Source organism: Periplaneta americana, chromosome 14, assembly GCF_040183065.1.
Source record: "Periplaneta americana isolate PAMFEO1 chromosome 14, P.americana_PAMFEO1_priV1, whole genome shotgun sequence".
NCBI lineage: Eukaryota > Metazoa > Arthropoda > Insecta > Blattodea > Blattidae > Periplaneta > Periplaneta americana.
Window position 1 is genome coordinate 141,521,877 of NC_091130.1, and position 22,786 is coordinate 141,544,662.

Below are 22,786 nucleotides of genomic sequence, written 5' to 3' on the forward strand. Positions count from 1 at the left end.
TACAGAGATGTCTGATGACGTGGTATTGATAGCAACAGATTGTGCTGTGAACGTGTATTACGATTATGATGTGAAGCTAGGAGAGTAAACCGAGAGGCAAGGTAGTTGGGTGTGGAATCATGTATAATTCGATATAGCAGGCAAAGAGAATGTACTAATCGTCGATCTATGAAATGTATGACGTCATGAACATAAAAAACAAGTGCCGGAAGCTCCCATTCAAAATTAAACACGGAGTAGTTATTTCTTTACAGTTTCTTTCTTTGTTTCATAATGAGATTAGCGAATGATCAAAGAATCTAAAGACGAAAGATTTCTTACAACCAGTGAGCTTATTCATCAATCAATCTTTTGTTTGCAGTAAATAAATATTGCACTAGGATTTTTACATAGGCTATATGATTACTCTGCGTTACTTAAGCTTGCTGAAGACAGAACGTCGTATGGCAGCTTCGGTGGAATGTGACTAGAATCCCGTCAGGCGAGTGATCATCTGTACGACGGTGATTCTTACACGTTAGAAAGCTTATTTATACATACAACGTTCAATGTTCCCTCAGATAACGTGGTAGTACTTCACATATTTTAAAGTCTGCAAATATTTGATCCGAGTTTCATGCATAGGATGGATGTAGAAGTAAAACACATGTCTCTAGATCAAAAGAGGACAGAAGAAAAATAATGGACTTCTGCTTGAAGTGTTCATAAGTCGAATTACTTGCCTGTTTTACACAGAGTCGTTCTCTCAATGAAGTCGTTCTGTTCCAATCTGATGTTCATTCGCGTGACTACTAACCAGAGTCGGTAATTTTTCGCTTGTTAAATCCGTATTACTGAGGGAAATTTGTAGAGTTTAGTTATTTCTAACACATCTACGTTCCAGTCGTCACTCATCTGACTTCTTATTTAAGAGGCCTGAAATGAAATGTACGATTTACATTCTGCAGATTCTCAAAGAGCTGTTTCTCGATAACTTGGATTTAATTCATCCTAATTCAGCCTTAGGCATAAGAGGGGAGGTGAAAGGAAAGCAGAAGTTCCTGCCCATGTCCGTTTTACGTACAGCGCCTTATAAACAAACGCACAGTAAGGATCTGTGCATCAGTTGCAGATTTTAGGCGACCAGAGAGAGCCGAAAGTTCGTAAACGCTATGATACCCGCTTGATACAATCCGTCACTGACCTTCCTGTCTGCTCGTACCCAACCAAAACATTACTGTCTCAGTTGGGAAAGGTGGAGTGTGGAGTTACGGTCTGTTCTGCAGTGACTCAATCGAGTTATTAGCGCCCAGGCCTGTCCAAATTAGCCTATATCACATTAACAATGATATTTAATTCCCAACATATTTAATATAATTCTGATTTTTATATTCCCTTACAGCATAGAATTGTGACAATTTGTCAAAGATTTTGTAAATATTTTTTTTTTCATCGGTTTATTTGTTTATTTAAATGTAGTAGGTATAACTGGACTGCATCATGCAGAAAGGAATCAACTCACAAACAAATTTAATGTCTCAATAATGAAATAAATCCAAGGATCCATATTTTGATCAAAGATAGAGCCCGATCGTAAACTCGTGGCACCAACATGCGCGAGCTTCTTTCTGAGGCTTCTGAGTTGGGGGTTCTGGTTATGTGGGCGACTGCTTGGATGTCAATTCGTCTTTCGCGCAGGTGCCATGAGCTTGCGATCGGGTTCTACGTCTTATAATACGCTTTCGGTTAAAGCAATAAATATGTAGTTACATTTATTTGTGAATTTATTGCTCACGTTTAACTTTAAAGTTCATTTTTCTTAGTTTAGGTATCTTGTGGGTTGGTTCCTTTCTGCAAAATGATCCAATTATCATAGTTCTGATTGATAATTAATTATTCAAGATATGCAAAGTCGTAGCAGAACACATATCGATTCACATAGGTAAAGTTTTATAAAAAAAACTACCAGTCCGTTTTCCTAAACCTTACTTGTCATTGAAGGTCAAGGATTTTGTTTTATCTAAGTGAATAGTTAAATTTGACTGAAATTCTGAATTTTTAGAGTCATATTTTCAGATAAGTCAAAGGGATACAAGCAATTAAGTAAAATGATTCCGTCTACAAACTTATCTAAAAAAGTAATAGGTCAATAATCCATTACACTATTAAAATGCATTAAATCATAAATATTTTATTGGTGTAATGGGTTATTAGCCTACCACTTCCTTAGATAAGTTTGTAGACGGAATCCTTTTACTTAATTGCTTGTAAAATTCTGAATTTCCCATTAACTTCATACAATACATATGCACAGAAAATCAGCCTTCTAGTTAAATAGTTTCTGAGAAAAGTGCACCTGAAGTTGAAATATCACAAGTTACGGAGAAAGGCAAAAAGCAAAAAGATGACAATGGATGTGGCAGCCAGGGCGCCACTTTTAAAAGCTAATTTAAATTTCAACAATGTAACAAAAACGATTATATGATCATAATCTACAAACTTTACACTATGAATTGACGTACTGTGACGTCATTAACTTCTATCATGTGACCACAGGCAATGTTTGCAAAATGGTCGACAACGATGGTTCGTTTCGACAGCGTGCTGTCATTAAATTCCTTGTTAAAGAAGAAAAATCTGCAGCTGAAATTCACCTCAGACTTCAGCGTGCACACGGAGATGTGTGCATGGGCGCCAGCAGTGTTAGGAGATGGGTGAAACATTTCGAAGATGGGAACACGAGCATCCAAGATGAGCCTCGTAGTGGTAGCCCTCGAATTGCCTCCACGGAACGCAACAAGGAAAGAGTTGATGAGTTCTGGGATGCATTTTGGTTGAATTTATTGAACCTGGACAGGCCATAAATGTTGTCCGCTATATTCAGACAGTTTTGAAGCTCCGTCGTGCAACGCCCTGGAAAGAAGATCATCCTGCAACACGATAACGCGTGGCCTCACACTGATCGTGTCACTACTGTGGAGAAAATGAGAACATTTCCGCATTCTCCCTACAGTCCCGACTTGGCAACATCCGACTACCATCTTTTCGGTTCTGTAAAGAAGCAGCTGCGAGGCCAAATCTACGAGACGCTGGAGGACATCCGGAAAGCAGTGCGTCAGTGTCTTCGGGAAGATGAAACGGACTTCTACAGCAAGGGAATTTTCAAACTTACAGAACTGCGGCAAAAATGTGTGTAAAGAAATGGAGACTATGTTGAAAAGTGACAGAAAAGTCTGTAGATTAAGATGATGTTACCTGCAAATCTAATGTTTCAGGTAAAGCTTCCTGTAAAGCAGATTTGAATAATTTCAAGGAAAAAATTGTTCCGGGGCCGGGTATCGATCCCGGGACCTCTGGTTGAACGTACCAGCGCTTTACCTGAAATATTAGATTTGCATAATATATACATCACTGTGTACGTTAACAGAAAACCACAATTTCAAGTCACACAGAGTTTGTGTGCACTCGATGTGGGTCTCTGACGTTTCGTCAGCCCACGCGAGTTGTGTGGATATAAAGGGAAAAGTTGAGACGGTGTCGGGTAGAGTTCCCGGTAGCTCAGTTGGCAGAGCGCTGGTACGTTCAACCAGAGGTCCCGGGATCGATAGCCGGCCCCGGAACAATTTTTCCCTGGAAATTATTCATGATGTACCTGGTTTGTCTAAAAAATAAAAATGAAGATTTATAACAACGGGTTGCTCACGACTTTCAGTATGACCCTTGTAAGTTGCCGTACCTCTCACTTTTGAATAAAACCTTATAAATTAAGTAAGGCAATAGGACGCGCATCACTAGGTCTTCGATACGTAATAAAAATGTGGAATTTCTGTGTTTTATTTCATAGCAGAATGTCTTTCTTGCCTTGAAGAAATAAATAACGGCATTATTATAAAAATGGCTAAGTGGAGCAATTTGCGGAACTTCGTAACTGATACTTATCGAAATCGTTTCGTCAAGCTATTGTCAAGACAGGTGCCGCCCTTTTCCTAATGATACTGAAAATTGTACATCTTAACTGTAACAAACCGTATAAATGTTGTGTCCTTGTGTGTAAAGTATCTCACTAACAAGCGAAACTGACATTCTAAACGCTTTTTGTCGTTAACGACGTGTAAATTCAGCTTTACGCTGATATGATAACATAGACAATGACCAAAGGATGGAATCAGTTACCACAAGCACGATTCATGCTTAATATTAATGTCATTATTATACATAGTTTTCTCGGTTCACTTGCAGCGCATTAGGACACTTGAATCTAGTTCAACTCCAGAACGTGAATTATATAATAATTTAATAGCGGTGACCGATCACAGAATGCAACAAGACTATGAAGTATATCACTAAAAAGGAGGAAGGATATCAAACTGCTATTATTTTCACAAAGTAGGCCTACTCCGTTTGGCACAAATATTAGTGTGCCTGACGAAAATGCAGAAGACTCGGCAGAGAAGTGAATATTAGGCAATTCTATGACGAATCCTCGGCTTTATCTCGCCAAATACCATCTCGTTATCACCACTGCCATAAACGATAATTAACTCAATAGTTGATACAGCGTCGTTAAATAACAGAATTATAAAAAATTTACAGGTGCATGTACTGTATATCCTTGCATGCAACCAAGGCTATAGGACCTCCTTGTCTTCCCCAAGTTCTCATTGTCTTCTCCTCGTTCTCCTTGTATTTTCTTTGTTCTTCAAATGTTTCTCATGTTCTCCTTGTATTTCCTTTGTTCTCCTTGTATTCCCTTTGTTCTCCTTGTATTTCCCTCGTTTTCATTATCTTTCCCTTGTTCTCCTTGTATTCCCTTTGTTCTCCTTGTATTTCCTTTGTTCTCCTTGTATTTCCTTTGTTCTCCTTGCATTTCCATTGATCTACAAAGTTCTTGAATGTTATTGCAATTCTATGTTTTTTTAAACGAATATCTGTACTGTCTATAGTAATTGGGGCTTTGCCCTGTTATAGGCATAAATAAATAAATAAATAAATAAATAAATAAATAAATAAATAAATAGATAGATAGATAGATAGATAGATAGATAGATAGATAGATAGATAGATAGATAGATAAATACATAGATAAAAATAAGTAGATAAATAAATAGATAAATAGATAAATACATAAATAGATAGATAAATAAATAAACAAATAAATAGGTAAAAAGATAAATAAATAAATAAATAAATAAATAAATACAAATTAAATTAGTTAAAGAAAAAGCAACGTTATGGAAGTTGAACTTTTAACACAGCCATTTTTAAATATGGTTTGGAATTATAACTAATTCAAAACGAGGAAAATATTAGGCCTAGGTTGTAAATTCAAAAGGGAGGAAACAGCATATATTCATATAAATATAACAGAATTATTGAAATTTTGTATGTTACGTATTTTATGAAATTAATAAACCTTTAGGGAGGCCGAGATGTAGATGGGAAGGTAATATTAAAATGGATTTGAGGGAGGTGGGATATGATGATAGAGACTGGATTGATCTTGCTCAGGATAGGGACCTATGGCGGGCTTATGTGAGGGCGGCAATGAACCTCCGGGTTCCTTAAAAGCCAGTAAGTAAGTAAGTAAGTAAGTAAGTAAGTAAGTGAGTAAGTAAGTAAGTAAGTAAGTAAGTAAGTAAGTAAGTAAGTAAGTAAGTAAGTAAGTAATAAACTGCTTATCACATAATTTTTAATTGCGGCGATATAAATAAGTCTGACAGAACATTGCATACATCGAACAGATATAGGCCTAACTTACCACTATCAATGCCGTGTTCCAAAGACGATCAGACACGTTAGAATCATGAGTATATGTATCCTACTTTAGTCCAGTACTTGAGAAAGTCGACAGGCACATTTTAATACCAATATTTTGACGTCAATAATTTATATTGCAACAGTGGCGGTTCGTGCTTCAAATGACAAGGGGTTCACTACTTTTATTTTACATAGTTATCCAACATTAAACAATATCTCATTTCTGAAAAATTAAAAAAAGCATTAAGTTACCTAATATAATATGGAATGTAAACATAATTGCCAGAACCATATCTACACATTTTCTAATTACAATTTAAATAATTCCACTAATTAAGTAAACAAAATCAAATTTTAATAAACTAGAGCTAAGCCCTTTTACCTAAATACCGTCGATATGATAAAATAATGTAATATAATATAATATAATATAATATAATATAATATAATATAATATAATATTAGTACATTATGCAACGAGCCTATAATGGTAGTAGTTAAGACGAGAGTATGTTTGTTTATGAAACGAGCGCAAGCGAGTTTCATAATTTTCATACGAGCGTCTTAATTACTATTATAGCCAAGTTTCATACGACTTTTTATGCTCGACCATATTTCTAACTTGAAATTATTCATAAGTATGCATGTTATGTTATGTAAGTGAGGAGCGGAACTGACCTAAATTGTGAGATGTGCGCAGACGCGAAAGTATTGATTTTTTCCGAAACACGAATGTCATTGACCTTGATATAATCTAGAGAACAACATGAACATTAGGCTTGATATAACCTGGAAATTGATTTAGAATTGAAAAACGAGATGACAAATGGAATTTATTTGAATATTACTGTATTTACAATTAACGCTAATTATTATAGTAACAGAACATAACCTTCTGCGACAGTATTGGATTTCCAGCCTCCGTGACTTTTTGCTAATAGTCTTTCGATTGCATATCCGAGAATAATCGATACTTGCGGTTTTATAATGGTACAATGGTGATTTCTCATTGGCTGAACAAATGAATTATAATGAATAGGTGTACTTTAATGAGGTCCATTAAAAGGCTACTACCAGGTGTATAATTACTACATTTCGGCATGGTCGAGCATAAAATATATAATATAATATAATATAATATAATATAATATAATATAATATAATAATTTTGTTTATAGCACTTAATATTTATCTTGGATAGTAGACTAATCATCAAAGAGTACATTTTACTTAGATTTAGTCTCGTTCACACAGGTCAGCCACACGGCCATTATACATGCTGAACAGCTGCATATCCTCCAAGGTCAAAGGTTCTACTCAGCCACTGATTGCTTTAACTGCTGAAACAACTCGTACGTCACAGATAATCAATTTCAAGTATATTTCTTTAGTACCTTTCCTGGACAGGTCCCTTAAGCATATGAGAATATTTCCACACGTCATTATAGCCACCTGCTCCTAGCAATTTGAGAGCTGTATCTTATCTCCATTGGTAGCTAGAGACGGGTTGGGGTCAGCCTGCAGAGAAGTTAACGGAGAGCAAGTAGAGAACTTGCCGATTCGAAGAAGGAGAAGGAAATAAAATAAATAATTGCCAGACCAACAGAGAAAAGAAAAAATGGGGAGAAGCTATACGTTGTCTCACATAATGTTATTTCTTCTATAAACAACCGTCTTCGTGTATCAACATGCTATAAGTCAAAGAAATACAAATGTGGGCTACTTATTTTAAGTTTTGTAGAAGATTTGTGCATAAGAGCGGAAATTGTAGTGTGGAATGACATTGCAATAAAAGTGTCTCAGAAATTACGTTCAATTTCTTCTAGGTTACATTCGATAAAAATGTCCGGTGATATGACGGAGAATAAGAAGGATGAAGAAAAGGTGTATGGTGGATGTGAGGAACCTGGTGCTATGTAAGTTAAACTTATTTCATCTGATGGCCATGAAATTAAAACAGACGCTGGTACAGACACTCATTCTATCTCACTTCGATTATTGCGACGTTTTGTTCAGTGATCTCAGGATTGATTCCGCTCAGAAACTACAGCGTGTTCATTACGCGTGCGTCCGCTTCATTTGTAATGTTCGATACTATGATCATATCTCACCTTCTTTCGAGAAGTTATCATGGCTTAGATTACATGAGAGGAGAAATCTGCACTCACTCTCTCTCTTATATCGAATTATGCACACTTCATACCCCTATTATTTATTCGCTCGTTTTCATATTCTCTCTCGCTATCATAATATTAATACTCGATCACAACGCGATAACACGCTAGAAATTCCACCTCACACATCATCTCTGTATTCCTCATCTTTCACTGTTGCTACCTCTCGTCACTGGAACTCTCTGCCGCCTGAAGTCAAGGGCTGCCGAACATTGAAATCTTTCATATCCAAGTTAGAAAATTATCTTAGGACGAGTTGCCAAACTAACTTACTATTATGACAAGTGTTGTATTGCATCTTTCCACGTATTTACATTTTTTTTATGTTCTAGTGATATTTAATTTATTTTACATTTTTGTTTTCATATTTTCCGATAATGGTATATCTATAATGTGATAAGTTGAGCTATATATAATCATAATTTTCCTTACTGTGTGTACTTAAAAATATTGTATTCATTGTATGCTTTGTACTGCACTATTTCATTACTATTATTATTATTATTATTATTATTATTATCATTATTACTATTACTATTCTTATTTATTATTATTATTATTATTATTATTATTATTATCATCATCATCATCAATAATTGTCTTATTTTTTATACTTTGTATGTCTCATTTATTTTGACCTGCTGTTCACATTTTATTATGCTTTTTCTTTCTTTCTGTATGTTATATATTATGTCTGATTTCTACTTACTTGTTGTTTACATTTTATTATTATTATCTTATTCAGTTTTGTGTGTAAAATTGTAGTGTACTTTGTAAATTTGTAGTGTTTTTTGTAACGCACTTTTACTCCTGGATGAGTGTTAGAGAAGGCCGTATGGCCGTAACTCTGCCAGTTTAAATAAATTATTGTTATTATTATTATTATTATTATTATTATTATTATTATATGCACTATAGGCCTATTGAGTAATATGATAAATATTTTATTTTAAGTTCAATCAATATTATTGATCTATTTTGCAAATGTTTATTTGCTATAACATTTTAAGTGGAATATTAACGTTTTCGCCTGTTCGCCATCACCAGTTATTGTTGAAAGGACGATATCTATAACTTGAACCATGAGAGTGTACATAGTAAATATGCATGAAAAGGGTAGTTGATTTTTCCATGAGTTTTATGTAACTAGATCTTGTTGATGGAAAAGATTTAATTTTGAATTCATTTCCGGGAAGTATAAATTTGGAAGTTATGGAAATGACTTCTGGTACATATAACTCATGTTACAATACATTTTGTTAGAGAAAACACTTGTTATAAAATAATTAAAATTGACAAGAGCTTTACATATTATACTTTTTGTTAAGGTTAATAATATAATACAACAGTAACAAATATAAATGACACTCGGGAGGAAATTAAACGCAGAATAAATATGGGAAATTCCTGTTATTATTCGGTTGAGAAACTTTTGTCATCTAGTCCTCTGTCAAAAAATCTGAAAGTTAGAATTTATAAAACAGTTATATTACCAGTTGTTCTGTATGGTTGTGAAACTTGGACTCTCACTTTGAGAGAGGAACAGAGATTAAGGATGTTTGAGAATAAGGTTCTTAGGAAAATATTTGGGGCTAAGAGGGATGAAGTTACAGGAGAATGGAGAAAGTTACACAACACAGAACTGCACGCATTGTATTCTTCACCTGACATAATTAGGAACATTAAATCCAGACGTTTGAGATGGGCAGGACATGTAGCACGTATGGGCGAATCCAGAAATGCATATAGAGTGTTAGTTGGGAGACCGGAGGGAAAAAGACCTTTGGGGAGACCGAGACGTAGATGAGAAGATAATATTAAAATGGATTTGAGGGAGGTGGGATATGATGATAGAGAATGGATTAATCTTGCTCAGGATAGGGACCAATGGCGGGCTTATGTGAAGGCGGCAATGAACCTCCGGGTTCCTTAAAAGCCAGTAAGTAAGTAAGTAAGTAATTATTACTAACTTTATTATTATCATCTTTATGTGACCTTTTTTCTTAAGTATCTTGTCTACAAAGTACGTATAATTATGTATGTTTCTATCTAATCTGCTTGAAGGCCCATTCACAATGAAAATTAAACATAAACATAACGTAAGCATAAAACCTTGTGTCCATGTTATTTAATGAAAGCATTCACAATGAATTACATAAGCATAAACTTAATCTTAATCATAAGACGTTAACATGAAAGTTTGCAAACTCCAAACTTTCATGCTTATGTTTATGCGATTTGGAAACAGTACACAAGCGGAAAGCGTGTTTTCACTTTTTGTTTAACATCTCATGGGCTTTGCCTACAGGCAATATTTTGATCTATTGGCCGTGATGATAGCTAGGCGCGCAACATGGAATCATATGACGAAAAGTTTATTATTTTACATCTCCGTTTCTTTGATTTAAAGTATTGAAAGCCATTGTAGTTATTAGAAACATAAATTGTATATATACATCGTCAGTCATTGTGCAATTCTCCATTTTTATGTAATAGATTCTGTAGTTTTGTTGATTCGGTATGTTTGTTTCCACACACGTGTTATGTTTAGGTTATGTTTAATTTTCATTGTGAATGGGCCTTGGCTACTTAAGTTTGTGGCACATGTTTATGTGCTTATGTTAATGTTTACGTTATGTTTAATTTTCATTGTGAATGGGCCTTAACGTTTTTTATGTATATGTTATTATTAAATAAATCTAAATATAAATCATATATTTAATTCTGAAAACACACAGGCGAACTGGAGAGGTCTACTTGTAAGTCGTGAATAACTCTTACGTGAGATGACGTATAATACTTGATGTTTGTGTAATAACAATAACTAGTATACATTACGTGTGTTTACGTCACAGTGTGCTAAAGCTTACGCTGGTCGACCGGACTTCATAAACTCGTTTCCAACCGAGGCAGACTAGGAAGAGATCGAATTATATCAAAGCAGCTATAATTTTTGCCCGGTACAGTTATAACAGAGGATGCCGGGATCCTGTACGCTTCATTTACAAAGTCTGTATCCATTCATCGGAACGATAGACTGCAGTCCAGGCTTCCGACTGGCAATTAGCCTCTCCGGGGGTCCTGTACGAGGGGATCCGATCCGCAGATCCTTTGTGCAGAGTCACAGCAAAACAGAAGACTGTCTAATTAAAGAACAATAAAGCTGGGACAAAAACCTTTCGTGACTCAGTCGACGGGAGTTCAATGTTTTTGCGGTTACCATCAGCTAATCTAGGTATACAAAGGGCAATTACCTAAAACGTAGGCGATGACCTTCGTCTTCTCAATCACCTCCATTAACTTCTTAATCTACTGTAGGTTTTACACGAAGCACGAAACAAAGTATGTAAGTATCGGGTAATTTTGAGAGCTTTTGCTGTGATGGACGTGATGTTATTGTCTTTGATATGGCCTAACATGATGCAAATACCGGGTGTCTGAAAGTTCGTGGGTCAAAATAATATAGATGGTAGAGGAGCTTGAACTGAGTATTTTGAGAATGGGAACAATTGGTCGGAACTAAAGCACTGCAATGCAAATTTTTCGCTCGTATTCGTGTGGAAAGAGATTCGCAGGAAACAAAAAGGAATCGTTTAAATTTTTATTCGGAAGCGCACTATTCCACAGTACTGTCTATTGTGATCTAATGACTTCGATGTTACTGTGGGACAATGAAGGATATAATTAAAAAAAAATAGTCTAATTCAGACCTGGGTACAAAGGGGAAGTGAAACGGAACTCAGAGACCCCCGTCCATATCATTTTGGCTTACGCTGCCTTATAAACAAATCCACTATAGAAACTGTGCATCAGCGATGGATTTCAGCCGACCAGCGAGATTCGAAAGTTCGTAAAAGCTATGATGTCTACCTTATACAGTCCGTCACTGAGCAATGTTTACCTTCCTGTCTACTCGTCTCAGACGGGGAAGGTGGGATAGGGAGTTCATAGGAAATCTGCAGTGACTCGGTTCAGTTATTAGTAATGTTTATTTTCGTTCTGACTTCTAATTCTATTTACAATATTTTGTGGTAAATTTCTCTTTCTTCTCGTATTTTAAATGCTGTATCAATGAAAATTACTTGTGCATTTTTTATTCAGTGCACCATTTACTTACTTACAAATGGCTTTTAAAGACTCCGGAGGTTCGTTGCCGCCATCACATAAGCCCATCATCGGTCCCTGTCCTGAGCAAGATTAATCCAGTCCCTACCATCTTATCCCACCTACCTCAAATCCATTTTAATATCCTCCCATCCACATATCGGTCTCCCCAAAAGGTCCTTTCCCCTCAGATCTTCCAACTAACACTCTATATGCATTACTGGATTCACCCATACGTGCTACATGCCCTGCCCATCTCAAACGTCTGGATTTAATGTTCCTAATTATGTTAGGTGAAGAATACAATGCGTGCAGTTCTGCGTTGTGCAACTTTCTCCATTCTCTTGTAACTTCATTCCTCTTAGCCCCAAATATTTTCCTAAGTACCTTATTCTCAAACACCCTTAACCTCTGTTCCTCTCTCAAAGTGAGAGTCCAAGTTTCACAACCATACAGAACAACCGATAATATAACTGTTTTATAAATTCTAACTTTCAGTTTTTTTTAAGCAGACTGGATGACAAAAGCTTCTCAACGGAATAATAGCAAGCATTTCCCACATTTATTCTCAGTTTAATTTCCTCTGGAGTGTAATTTTTATTTGTTACTGTTGCTCCACTGTATTTGAATTTTTTCATCTTTTCAAAGGATAAATTTGAAATTTTTATATTACAATTTCGTATTCTATCTTGTACTCTACACGAAACTTACGTAATTTATATATTAAATTGTGTCTTTGGAACAAAATTATAAATAAAAGAATAAATATCCATATTAACTGTGTGTTTGGTTCGGAAATAAAGAATAACACATGAGCAACAACTGAAAGCAATTAAATTAAATAATGATTTACGGTACCTAGTTATACTCGTTCTGTAACAAATTTCTCCCACACATCACATTTGAGGGTCAATGACATGCTTAATTTGTATTCCCGGGTTAAGATTTTAGTTTCCACAAGCTATCTATAGAGTGTTCGTAGTTTAGAAAATATCATTGGGTATATAGATGTCTTCTTAGTGGATCCCCTCCCTCATTGTAAAATAGGCTACTAACAGAACTTAGTTACAAATTTATAATGTATATACAATTACAGAAATAAATCTAAATATTGTAATTAAGCATTGTTTCATATATGTATAAACGTTTTATACTCCTTATAAATATACATACAGAGTGAATCGTAAGTGATATAATTAATTTCAGGGGGTTATTCTTGGAGATATTTCAAACAAAAAATGTTTTAATACAATTTTTACTCGTTTTACTTGGTTTAATTCCCAATATGCTCAGTCAATTTAAAAGAGCAGTGTATTATGATAGGTAATAAGTGATTGAAAGAATGTTAGTTTTGTTCTTTAAATGTGCAGAAATTTGATGTGAACAAATATAACTTTTCGTTTTGAAACGGAATTTTAAAATGTCACATTTATTCGGATCTAACTTCTGCACATTTAGAGGACAAACATAATTTTTTTTTTCAATCATTTATAACCATAAAACTGTTCTCTTTTAAATTGGCTGAGCATATTCGGAATTAAATCAACGAATTTTTCCAAAACACGCTATAAAATGTTTCATGTAAACTAATTTTTATTTATTTATTTATTTATATTTATTCTGGTGCAGTTAAGGGCATCAAACCTTCTCTTCCACAACACCAGGTATACAAATACAATAATAGAAATAAACAGAAAAAAATACACTATATACAAAATAAAGCTACACAAGAAATAAAGAGAGAGAGAAAAAAACACTATAAACAAAGTAAAGCCACACAAAAATATACACAGGTTGCAGTCACACAAACTTTGAATGAGTGATTAATGATTAAGTATCATAATTAATTTTTATCTTTTAAAGGAAGCAAAAACGAGCAAATTGTATTAAACTTATTTTATATGAAATATCTCAAAGAATAACCGCCTGAAATTAATTACATTACTTACGGTTCAGACTGTAGGTCTATTTTAGTTCATTAATTGTATTTTAAATAATTTATAATTGGAGTAGATTACTCTACTTCTGTTACTTTATATACGTTAAAAATACGTAAATAACTTAATGTTATTGCGACGATTGTCATTGTTTAGTAAACTAGCGCCACCAAATGTCGACGCGGTAGGCAATTGTTCGTTATGAAAACCAAAGCAGCTTACAGAAACTTCCACAAACGTATTTGTCGTTCAAGATCTCTGGGACCTGAAATATGTATTACCGATCATGCATTGGTCTCCATCTCAAAATACTCAGCTTAGACTCCTCTAACATTGTATTATTTTGACCCAAGTTCGTTCAGACACCCTGTAGGCAAATACCGAATAATGTTATTCTCCTTTGTATTATTACTATCGTAATAACACAGACCACTAAAGAATGCAAATGGAATGTTTATACCGTCATAAAATATTATTACATCCAGGAATCTTCAAGCTCCGCAGCTACCCAGTTGTTATCTTGTCTATGTCAATATAAGGTAGGTGTTTTGTTTCGGTACTGTATTATTACTATCATTATTTTCTGTCTCACAGTTTACACTGGTATTATCTGTAATATCTTTGTATAAAAACTATCTTATTGCATATCAGCTTTTTCACGTACTCTTAAAAACAACATAAAGTACTAGATACTGTACTAAGACCTGTACAGGGTGTAACAGGACATAACCGACAAACTTTGAGGAATGATAGATCACACGAAGGGAATAAATTTTATCAAGGATGGCTCGTTCTTAAGGAGTTACTCTTCCGAAAAGTCTCCGGTATTTTTTTCTTTTTTTGCACAAATTAAATTAAATTTTCCATGCATGTTCTAACAATTTACAATACTAACTTACTTGTGGCTTTTAGAGAAACCGGAGGTTCATTGTCGTCCTCACATAAGCCCGTTAACGGTCCCTATCCTGAACAAGATTAATCCGGTCTCTAAAATCATAGCCCATCTCCCTCAAATTCATTTTAATATTATCCTCTCATCTACGTCTCGGACTCCTCAAAGGTCTTTTTCCCTCCGGCCTCCCAACTAACACTCTACAATAACTCTTCTAATCTCTGTATCTCATTACATGTTTAACACCTTCGCAACATTTAAGGGGACACGCTACTGAGATTTCTAATCTCCACAATTTTGATTGTAAGTTTTTGAAATTTTAAAATCGAATAGATGTTGATGAGTTACATGTGCACAATTATTTTCAAAAATTTATGTTGAAAAATGTACTCGGAAACAAATAAAATATAAAAAAGTGTTTATAATTTTAGTAAACAAATATCTGGGTCTCATATAAAGATAATTTGTTTCTTAAACTTTTAAAATGATGCTAAGACTGCCTACAATGAAATGGTGCATGGGTTTGTTCCTAGTCAATACAGTTCATCAGTAAAAAAATTAACTTTTAACATTGACCAAAATTGACGAAAACTCAGTAGCGTGTCCCCTTAAGAACTTGTCAAGATTCTCTATGTGTGACCTATCTCTCTCTCTCTCTTTATTTCTTGTGTAGCTTTACTTTGTATATAGTGTATTTTTTCTGTTTATTTCTATTATTGTATGTGTATTCCTGGTGTTGTGGAAGAGAAGGCCTGATGGCCTTAACTACACCAGAATAGATAGATAGATAGATAGATAGATAGATAGATAGATAGATAGATAGATAGATAGATAGATAGATAGATAGATAGATAGATAGATAGATAGATAGATAGATAGATAGATAGATAGATAGATAGATAGATAGATAGATAGATAGGCAGATAGGCAGATAGGCAGATAGGCAGATAGGCAGATAGGCAAATAGATAGATAGATAGATAGATAGATAGATAGATAGATAGATAGATAGATAGATAGATAGATAGATAGATAGATAGATAGATAGATAGATAGATAGATAGATAGATAGATAGATAGATAGATAGATAGATAGATAGATAGATAGACAGATAGACAGACAGACAGACAGACAGACAGATAGACAGATAGATGGATAGATGGATAGATGGATAGATAGATAGATAGATAGATAGATAGATAGATAGATAGATAGATAGATAGATAGATAGATAGATAGATAGATAGATAGATAGATAGATAGATAGATAGATAGATAGATAGATAGATAGATAGATAGATAGATAGATAGATAGATAGATAGATAGGCAGATAGGCAGAGAGAGATAGATAGATAGATAGATAGATAGATAGATAGATAGATAGATAGATAGATAGATAGATAGATAGATAGATAGATAGATAGATAGGTAGATAGGTAGATAGATAGACAGGTAGACAGGTAGACAGGTAGACAGGTAGACAGATAGACAGATAGATAGATAGATAGATAGATAGATAGATAGATAGATAGATAGATAGATAGATAGATAGATAGATAGATAGATAGATAGATAGATAGATAGATAGATAGATAGATAGATAGATAGATAGATAGATAGATAGATAGATAGATAGATAATCTTTCTTCAAAATTTGTTGGTGAGGTCCTGTTACACTCTGTATATACAGGGTGTCCGAAATGAATGTAACCAATAAAGAAATGGGAATTACTTGGCTTCTATTAGTTATATGTTACCTATTTGCTGTAAGATATAGCAAAACTCTACAAATTTCTGCGCTATGAAGTTGAAGTTGGTAGCTACATTGTTGTATACGTATGATCAGCCAGTTGTTTAATAAAATGGCTCCTTTCACGTCGCAAGAGGAGGTTCAGTGTAGTTGCTAGTTAGCAGAACTTAAATACCAGTTACTGCTGAGCGTAAATTTCGTGTAAAGTACTCTGCTCGTGAAATATCGAACAGACACACAATTGTGTAATGCAATTAGCCATACATACTAAATTCAAATAGCAGTAACCTTACGTAAATTTATTAGTTTTCTTATTTATGCGGCATTTTTTATGAGCTCATTTTGTGTCGCAAACATTTAAAATGCTCAATCTGTATATCTATATATATAATTTGAACTGGTAATGGAAATTACGGGAAAACGGCTGAACGGATTTTAATAAATGACCCCTCATTTTGAAGCTAGGCATCCAAGGATTTTCAGAAAAATAGTGACTTTCAATTAAGCGGTAGTTTTTCTACATAATTTTCCTATTTTCCAAAATCCATCTTTCGTCAGTTTTGAGAACCCATTGTATTTCAGTATAAAACAAAACACACACTACAATAAATAATAGGCTATTACACGAAGGCCATGACCTGCAGGATTGCTGACATTTTTAGAATACAAATTCAAGACTTACTAAAATAATTTACAGGTCTGATTCTGAGGTGTGAAATTTTCTGAGTACAGCTGTGTATTGGATATTAAAATCTACAAAACTTGAGGTGGTTTGATGACATTATTACCATTAGAAATGAAATATTATCATATAATGCCATGATGTGACTATTTTTCATTAATTATACATATTAATGCTATATTGGTGATATGAAAGTGGGGTTATGTAAGTAGATGTAGAGAATATCTTCAATTAAATCTTCATTTCTATAATTTACTGAGTAGCGGCTATTTTATATAGCCTACTACAAAAACTTGCGTAAGATAATAATATTGCTATTAAAAATCAAATATTTTTATAGTTATTAATCAAGTGGGGTTGGGTCTTTTTCATATACTTAATGGCGGTGTGGTGTAGATACTTATATGCATAATTTTCTTCAATATTGGCTCGAGAGAGCGCAAAAATTACAGTTCCTAAGGAAAGACGAAAAGGTATTACTTACTGATAAAATAAGAAGCCTACAAAATTTTGTAGTCTCCCGATCATTTCAGCAAGATCTCTTAGCAGGATAAAATGATTTTACCCTCTACATTTCAAGCTCTACATGCAGCAGCTATACCAAGATGCTATGTCTATTGTTCGAAAGCATAGCAAACCTGACTTTTTTAACTTTCACCTACAATCCACAATGATCTAAAATAGCTATCACTTTACTCCCACATGAAAAAACCACTGATCGTCCTGACATTGCTACTTGCGATTTCGTATTGAGACTAAAAAAATTGAAGGTGGATAGGTTGAAGAAAAAGTATTTGGCATAAATAAAACCATTCAGAGGTAGTTTGTTTCATTATTATGGAAGCAAATAACTTTCAAAATGTCTGGTATTCTTCATTGAAAATAAATCTTAAACATTTTTATTTGAACGTCTAATGAACTTAGGTTGCAGCATTTGCTATACAAGCCACTAGTAGAGTTTTTATTAGTAAGACCGTTAGTATAAATTAAATGCTCATATTAAAATATTCTGAATTATTGTAGGTATAGTTTATGACATGATACATAAAATAGTTTGAACTTTTTATTTACGATAAAGAAAACGTTGACATCTAAATGAAGTTGGAGAGTTTAAGAAGTTAACGACTTAACAAATTACAGCTTAACGTAACAATTATATAGTCTAAGGTGCAATGAAAATTACATTAGACCTGCACGCTAAAGAAAAAGTAAAGTTGGCTTGGTAGACATTACAACTTCCTTTCGAATCTTACAAATGACGGCACGACCATCTTTCAACACACCTTGGGCACAAGAATGACCAAAGTCGCCTGCGATTACATTACTGTTAAATTACGAAATGTTACTTTCATGACTTAATTGCGATTACTACGCATTAAGATTTGGAATGGTTTACGATGAAGCTTCTTCACTAGAGGGATTGTTATGGCCATAACATCTGAAATATGAAGAAATATACTTCAATCTTGTATTTGCAACTGTACGGTAATTTTAAACCCAGGTTTCTAACGGGATAATATAGCTATAAGTTTAAAGTTTTGATGCGAGGACATCAGGAAAGTACTTCTATCAGACTGTTCAGTTAATAACGAGGTAAGTTAATCTTGTGCTCTTTTTGAAGTCTATATATTATGTATATATAAGATTGATGCAGGGATTTTTTGTCAATAACATTTAAAATATAATTTTCTAGAATGCGTCACTTCTTTATGCCGTGTGGCTAACGTATATGCCGTTTCTGTCCTGATAAGACAATTGAAATACAATTGTTGACAATATGGCGGCCATAGACATTAAAGTATTATGTCCCAATGTTGAGCTCTGTGCAAAAGTTAAAATTATCAACTAAATACGATATTTAGATTTATATCGTCTTCTGAAGCATCGCTTTTCATGCAGCTGTTACTAAATTAATGAAAGATAGTTTTCCATTGTTTGGTCTTAGTCCACAAAAATGTAGTATAGGCCTAATGCATTATAAACTGCAAGTGAAAGATAATTATGTAAAGTATATAGTTCTATCTTTCTGTTACATAAAATTAGTTACCTACAAAACTATGGAATACATGGATGTCTCACATTTCAAGGATACAGGAGGACAGGATACCATATAAGTTTTGGAAATATAAACCTCGGGGAAGAAGAAATATTGGAAGACCAGCCAAAAGATAGATGGACCAATTTCAGTAGCTGCTACAGGAATCAATTTCCTAATGCATGAAGGATGATGATGATGATGATGATGATGACAAAACTATGGAGTGTTAGTAATTTTGCACAAGTGATGTCATAATAATGAGTTAATGACATATTACAGGTTGCTTGCATTAAAGTACTTGCACCTTACGCTTATAATAAAGTTATGTTTTAAAATTATGGTTCATTTAACGACGCTCTAACTACCGAGGTTATATCAGCGTCGCCGATGTGCCAGAATTTTCTCTCGCAGGAGTTCTTTTTCATGCCAGTAAATCTACTGAAATGAGCCTGTCGTATTCATCTCCCTTTATTTCTAATATCACATTTAAGGAACTGTAACTAACATTAATAAAACTGAAATATATATATTTTTTCTGAACTCTATTATAGTATTACTTGCAATTATGACAGTCTATGGTGTATTTTTGAGTTGAGACACAGCTCTATGCTTTATAATAGAGTATCTTTCAGTTGTAATTTGTAAAGCAGACCTATTGTACACTGGACTGCAAGAGAAATGCCGATACGAAATTATATCGTTTTCGGAGGACTTTAGCAAACATGGCGAGGTGGAAAGCTATTTTCTTGAGATTAGTTTTTTAAAAACATGTAAATACGACTTCCATAACATGTTGACATCATTATTTAATATGAACTGATTTTAAATTATTTATATACTTACTTACTAACTGGCTATTAAGGAACCCGGAGGTTCATTGCCGCCCTCACATAAGCCCGCCATTGATCCCTATCCTGAGCAATATTAATCCATTCTCTATCGTCATATCCCACCTCCCTCAAATGCATTTTAATATTATCTTCCCATCTACGTCTCGGCCTCCCTAAAGGTCTTTTTCCCTCCGGCCTCCCAACTAATACTCTATATGCATTTCTGGATTCGTCCATACGTGCTACATGCCCTGCCCATCTCAAACGTATGGATTTAATGTTCCTAATTATATCAGATGAAGAATACAATGCGTGCAGTTCTGTGTTGTGTAACTTTCTCCATTCTCCTGTAACTTCATCCCTCTTAGCTCCAAATATTTTCCTAAGCAACTTATTCTCAAACACCCTTAACCTATGTTCCTCTCTCAAAGTGAGAGTCCAAGTTTCACAACCATAAAGATCAACCGGTAATATAACTGTTTTATAAATTCCAACTTTGAGATTTTTTGACAGCAGACTGGATGATAAAAGCTTCTCAACCGAATAATAGCAGGCATTTCCCATATTTATTCTGTGTTTAATTTCCTCCCGAGTATCATTTATATTTGTTACTGTTGCTCCCAGATATTTGAACTTCTCCACCTCTTCAAAAGATAAATGTCCAATTTTTATATTTCCATTTTGTACACTATTCTCGTCACGAGACATAATCATGTACTTTGTCTTTTCGGGATTTACTTCCAAACCTATCTCTTTACTTGCTTCAAGTAAAATTCCCGTGTTTTCTCTAATCGTTTGTGGATTTTCTCCTAACATATTCACGTCATCCGCATAGACAAGCAGCTGATGTAACCCGTTCAATTCCAAACCCTCTCTGCTATCCTGGACTTTCCTAATGGGATACTCTAGAGCAAAGTTAAAAAGTAAAGGTGATAGTGCATCTCCTTGCTTTAGTCCGCAGTGAATTGGAAAAGCATCAGAAACTGGCCTACACGGACTCTGCTGTAAGTTTCACTGAGACACATTTTAATTAATCGAACTAGTTTCTTGGGAATACCAAATTCAATAAGAATATCATATAAAACTTCTCTCTTAACCGAGTCATACGCCTTTTTGAAATCTATGAATAACTGATGCACTGTACCCTTATACTCCCTTTTTTCTCCATTATCTGTCGAATACAAAATATCTGGTCAATAGTTGATCTATTACGCCTAAAACCACATTGATGATCCCCAATAATTTCATCTACATATGGAGTTAAACTTCTCAAAAGAATATTGGACAAAATTTTGTATGACGTCAACAAAAGTGATATTCCTCGAAAGTTACTACAGTTAGTCTTGTCCCCCTTCTTAAATCAATGGAATAAGCATTCTTAAATCAATCCAGTTTGTAAGAAGTTTACAGTTTGTGAGAAACGCAACATAGGATTGCTCTGCTAATTTCATACTCTTTTATTAGAGCTAAGAAATACTCAGTTCAGGGGCAAGTTAATGGTGAAGTTGGCTTTAGCGACATCTAAAATTTCACAAGGAATGAGTGATGAAGCTATAGTCCCGTCGCTCTAATTTCCGGCAGCCAATCGCGTTGCAGGTCGGCTACATTTAAAATTGTGCGTCTTATGATTCGCTGAGGAAGACGCTATTCATTTCTTAAGGCTCGATAAATACTATATATAATCTCCCGCCATTTTGGCTCTTTCGTTGGCATTCGCAGAAAGCACACGAAGACGTTATTTGCCGCTCAATTATTTGCTGAATTACAGTGCGGTTGATTTATTATCATAGGAGCTACGACATGATAATGTTTAACGGTGTGGCAAATAGATTCCTCGTATGGTAGCTCGGCAACGAAAGAATAAAAATGGCGAACGATACTACCTACGTTGACTTTATAGAGCCTTCACTTCCTAAGGGTACGTACACGTTGGAGCAACGATAAACGATAAAAGAAACGACCTAGCGACGCTTTGGTATTATGAAAGATTCGAGTGTTCATATCGGAGCAACGAGGACACGGGAAGCGAACATTTTGATTTATCAGTAGAAGATGTTCTAGACAGCTACTTAATATAAAATATCAGCTGCTAGGTTCAAGGTTAATATAACTTAAATACGTACAAAATTGAACCCGTTTCTCATCCCAAAGCTAGTATAAATTCATTGTGATGTGATTGGTTCTTGTGATCACATAACATATCACGAATAAATACACAACTGATCAATTTGTCAGTATCCACGATAATTAATTTAATATGCCGAAATAATAATAAATCGATTAATATTCGGATATATTGATAACCACCGGTCATTATACAGGTAAATATTATCTTAATCAGAGATCATATGAACGACAAGAGCGAAGAAAATGGAATTTGTCTTTTTCGTCGCTTTTATCGTGTATCTTCGCTTTTATCGTTACTCCAATATGCACACCTCAATGACAATGCATGCTTCAATTCTCTCTGATATAGCATCGCTGCTTCTTTTATCGTTTATCGTCGCTCCAACGTGTACGTACCCTTAGACGTAAGCAAAGAGGAGGAGTCACGCCTGGAATAACAGCGTCGCGACTATAATAAGAGCATAGTTGTTATTAGTCTATGTCCATTGTTGGATAACAGGGAAAGCCCGCAAGTC

The 22,786-nt window shown here is 34.4% G+C and overlaps 1 protein-coding gene across 1 annotated transcript in view; it reads left to right on the top strand.

Annotated features, from left to right (window-relative positions):
* Positions 1–7,501: 7,501 nt before the first annotated feature.
* Positions 7,502–22,786, top strand: part of LOC138713767 (uncharacterized) — a 39,872-nt gene continuing 24,587 nt past the window's right edge. The window contains exon 1 of the mRNA XM_069846179.1: positions 7,502–7,652. Within this exon, the coding sequence (XP_069702280.1) occupies positions 7,610–7,652 (43 nt within the window). The 5' untranslated portion in view covers positions 7,502–7,609. The remainder of the gene's footprint in view (positions 7,653–22,786) is intronic.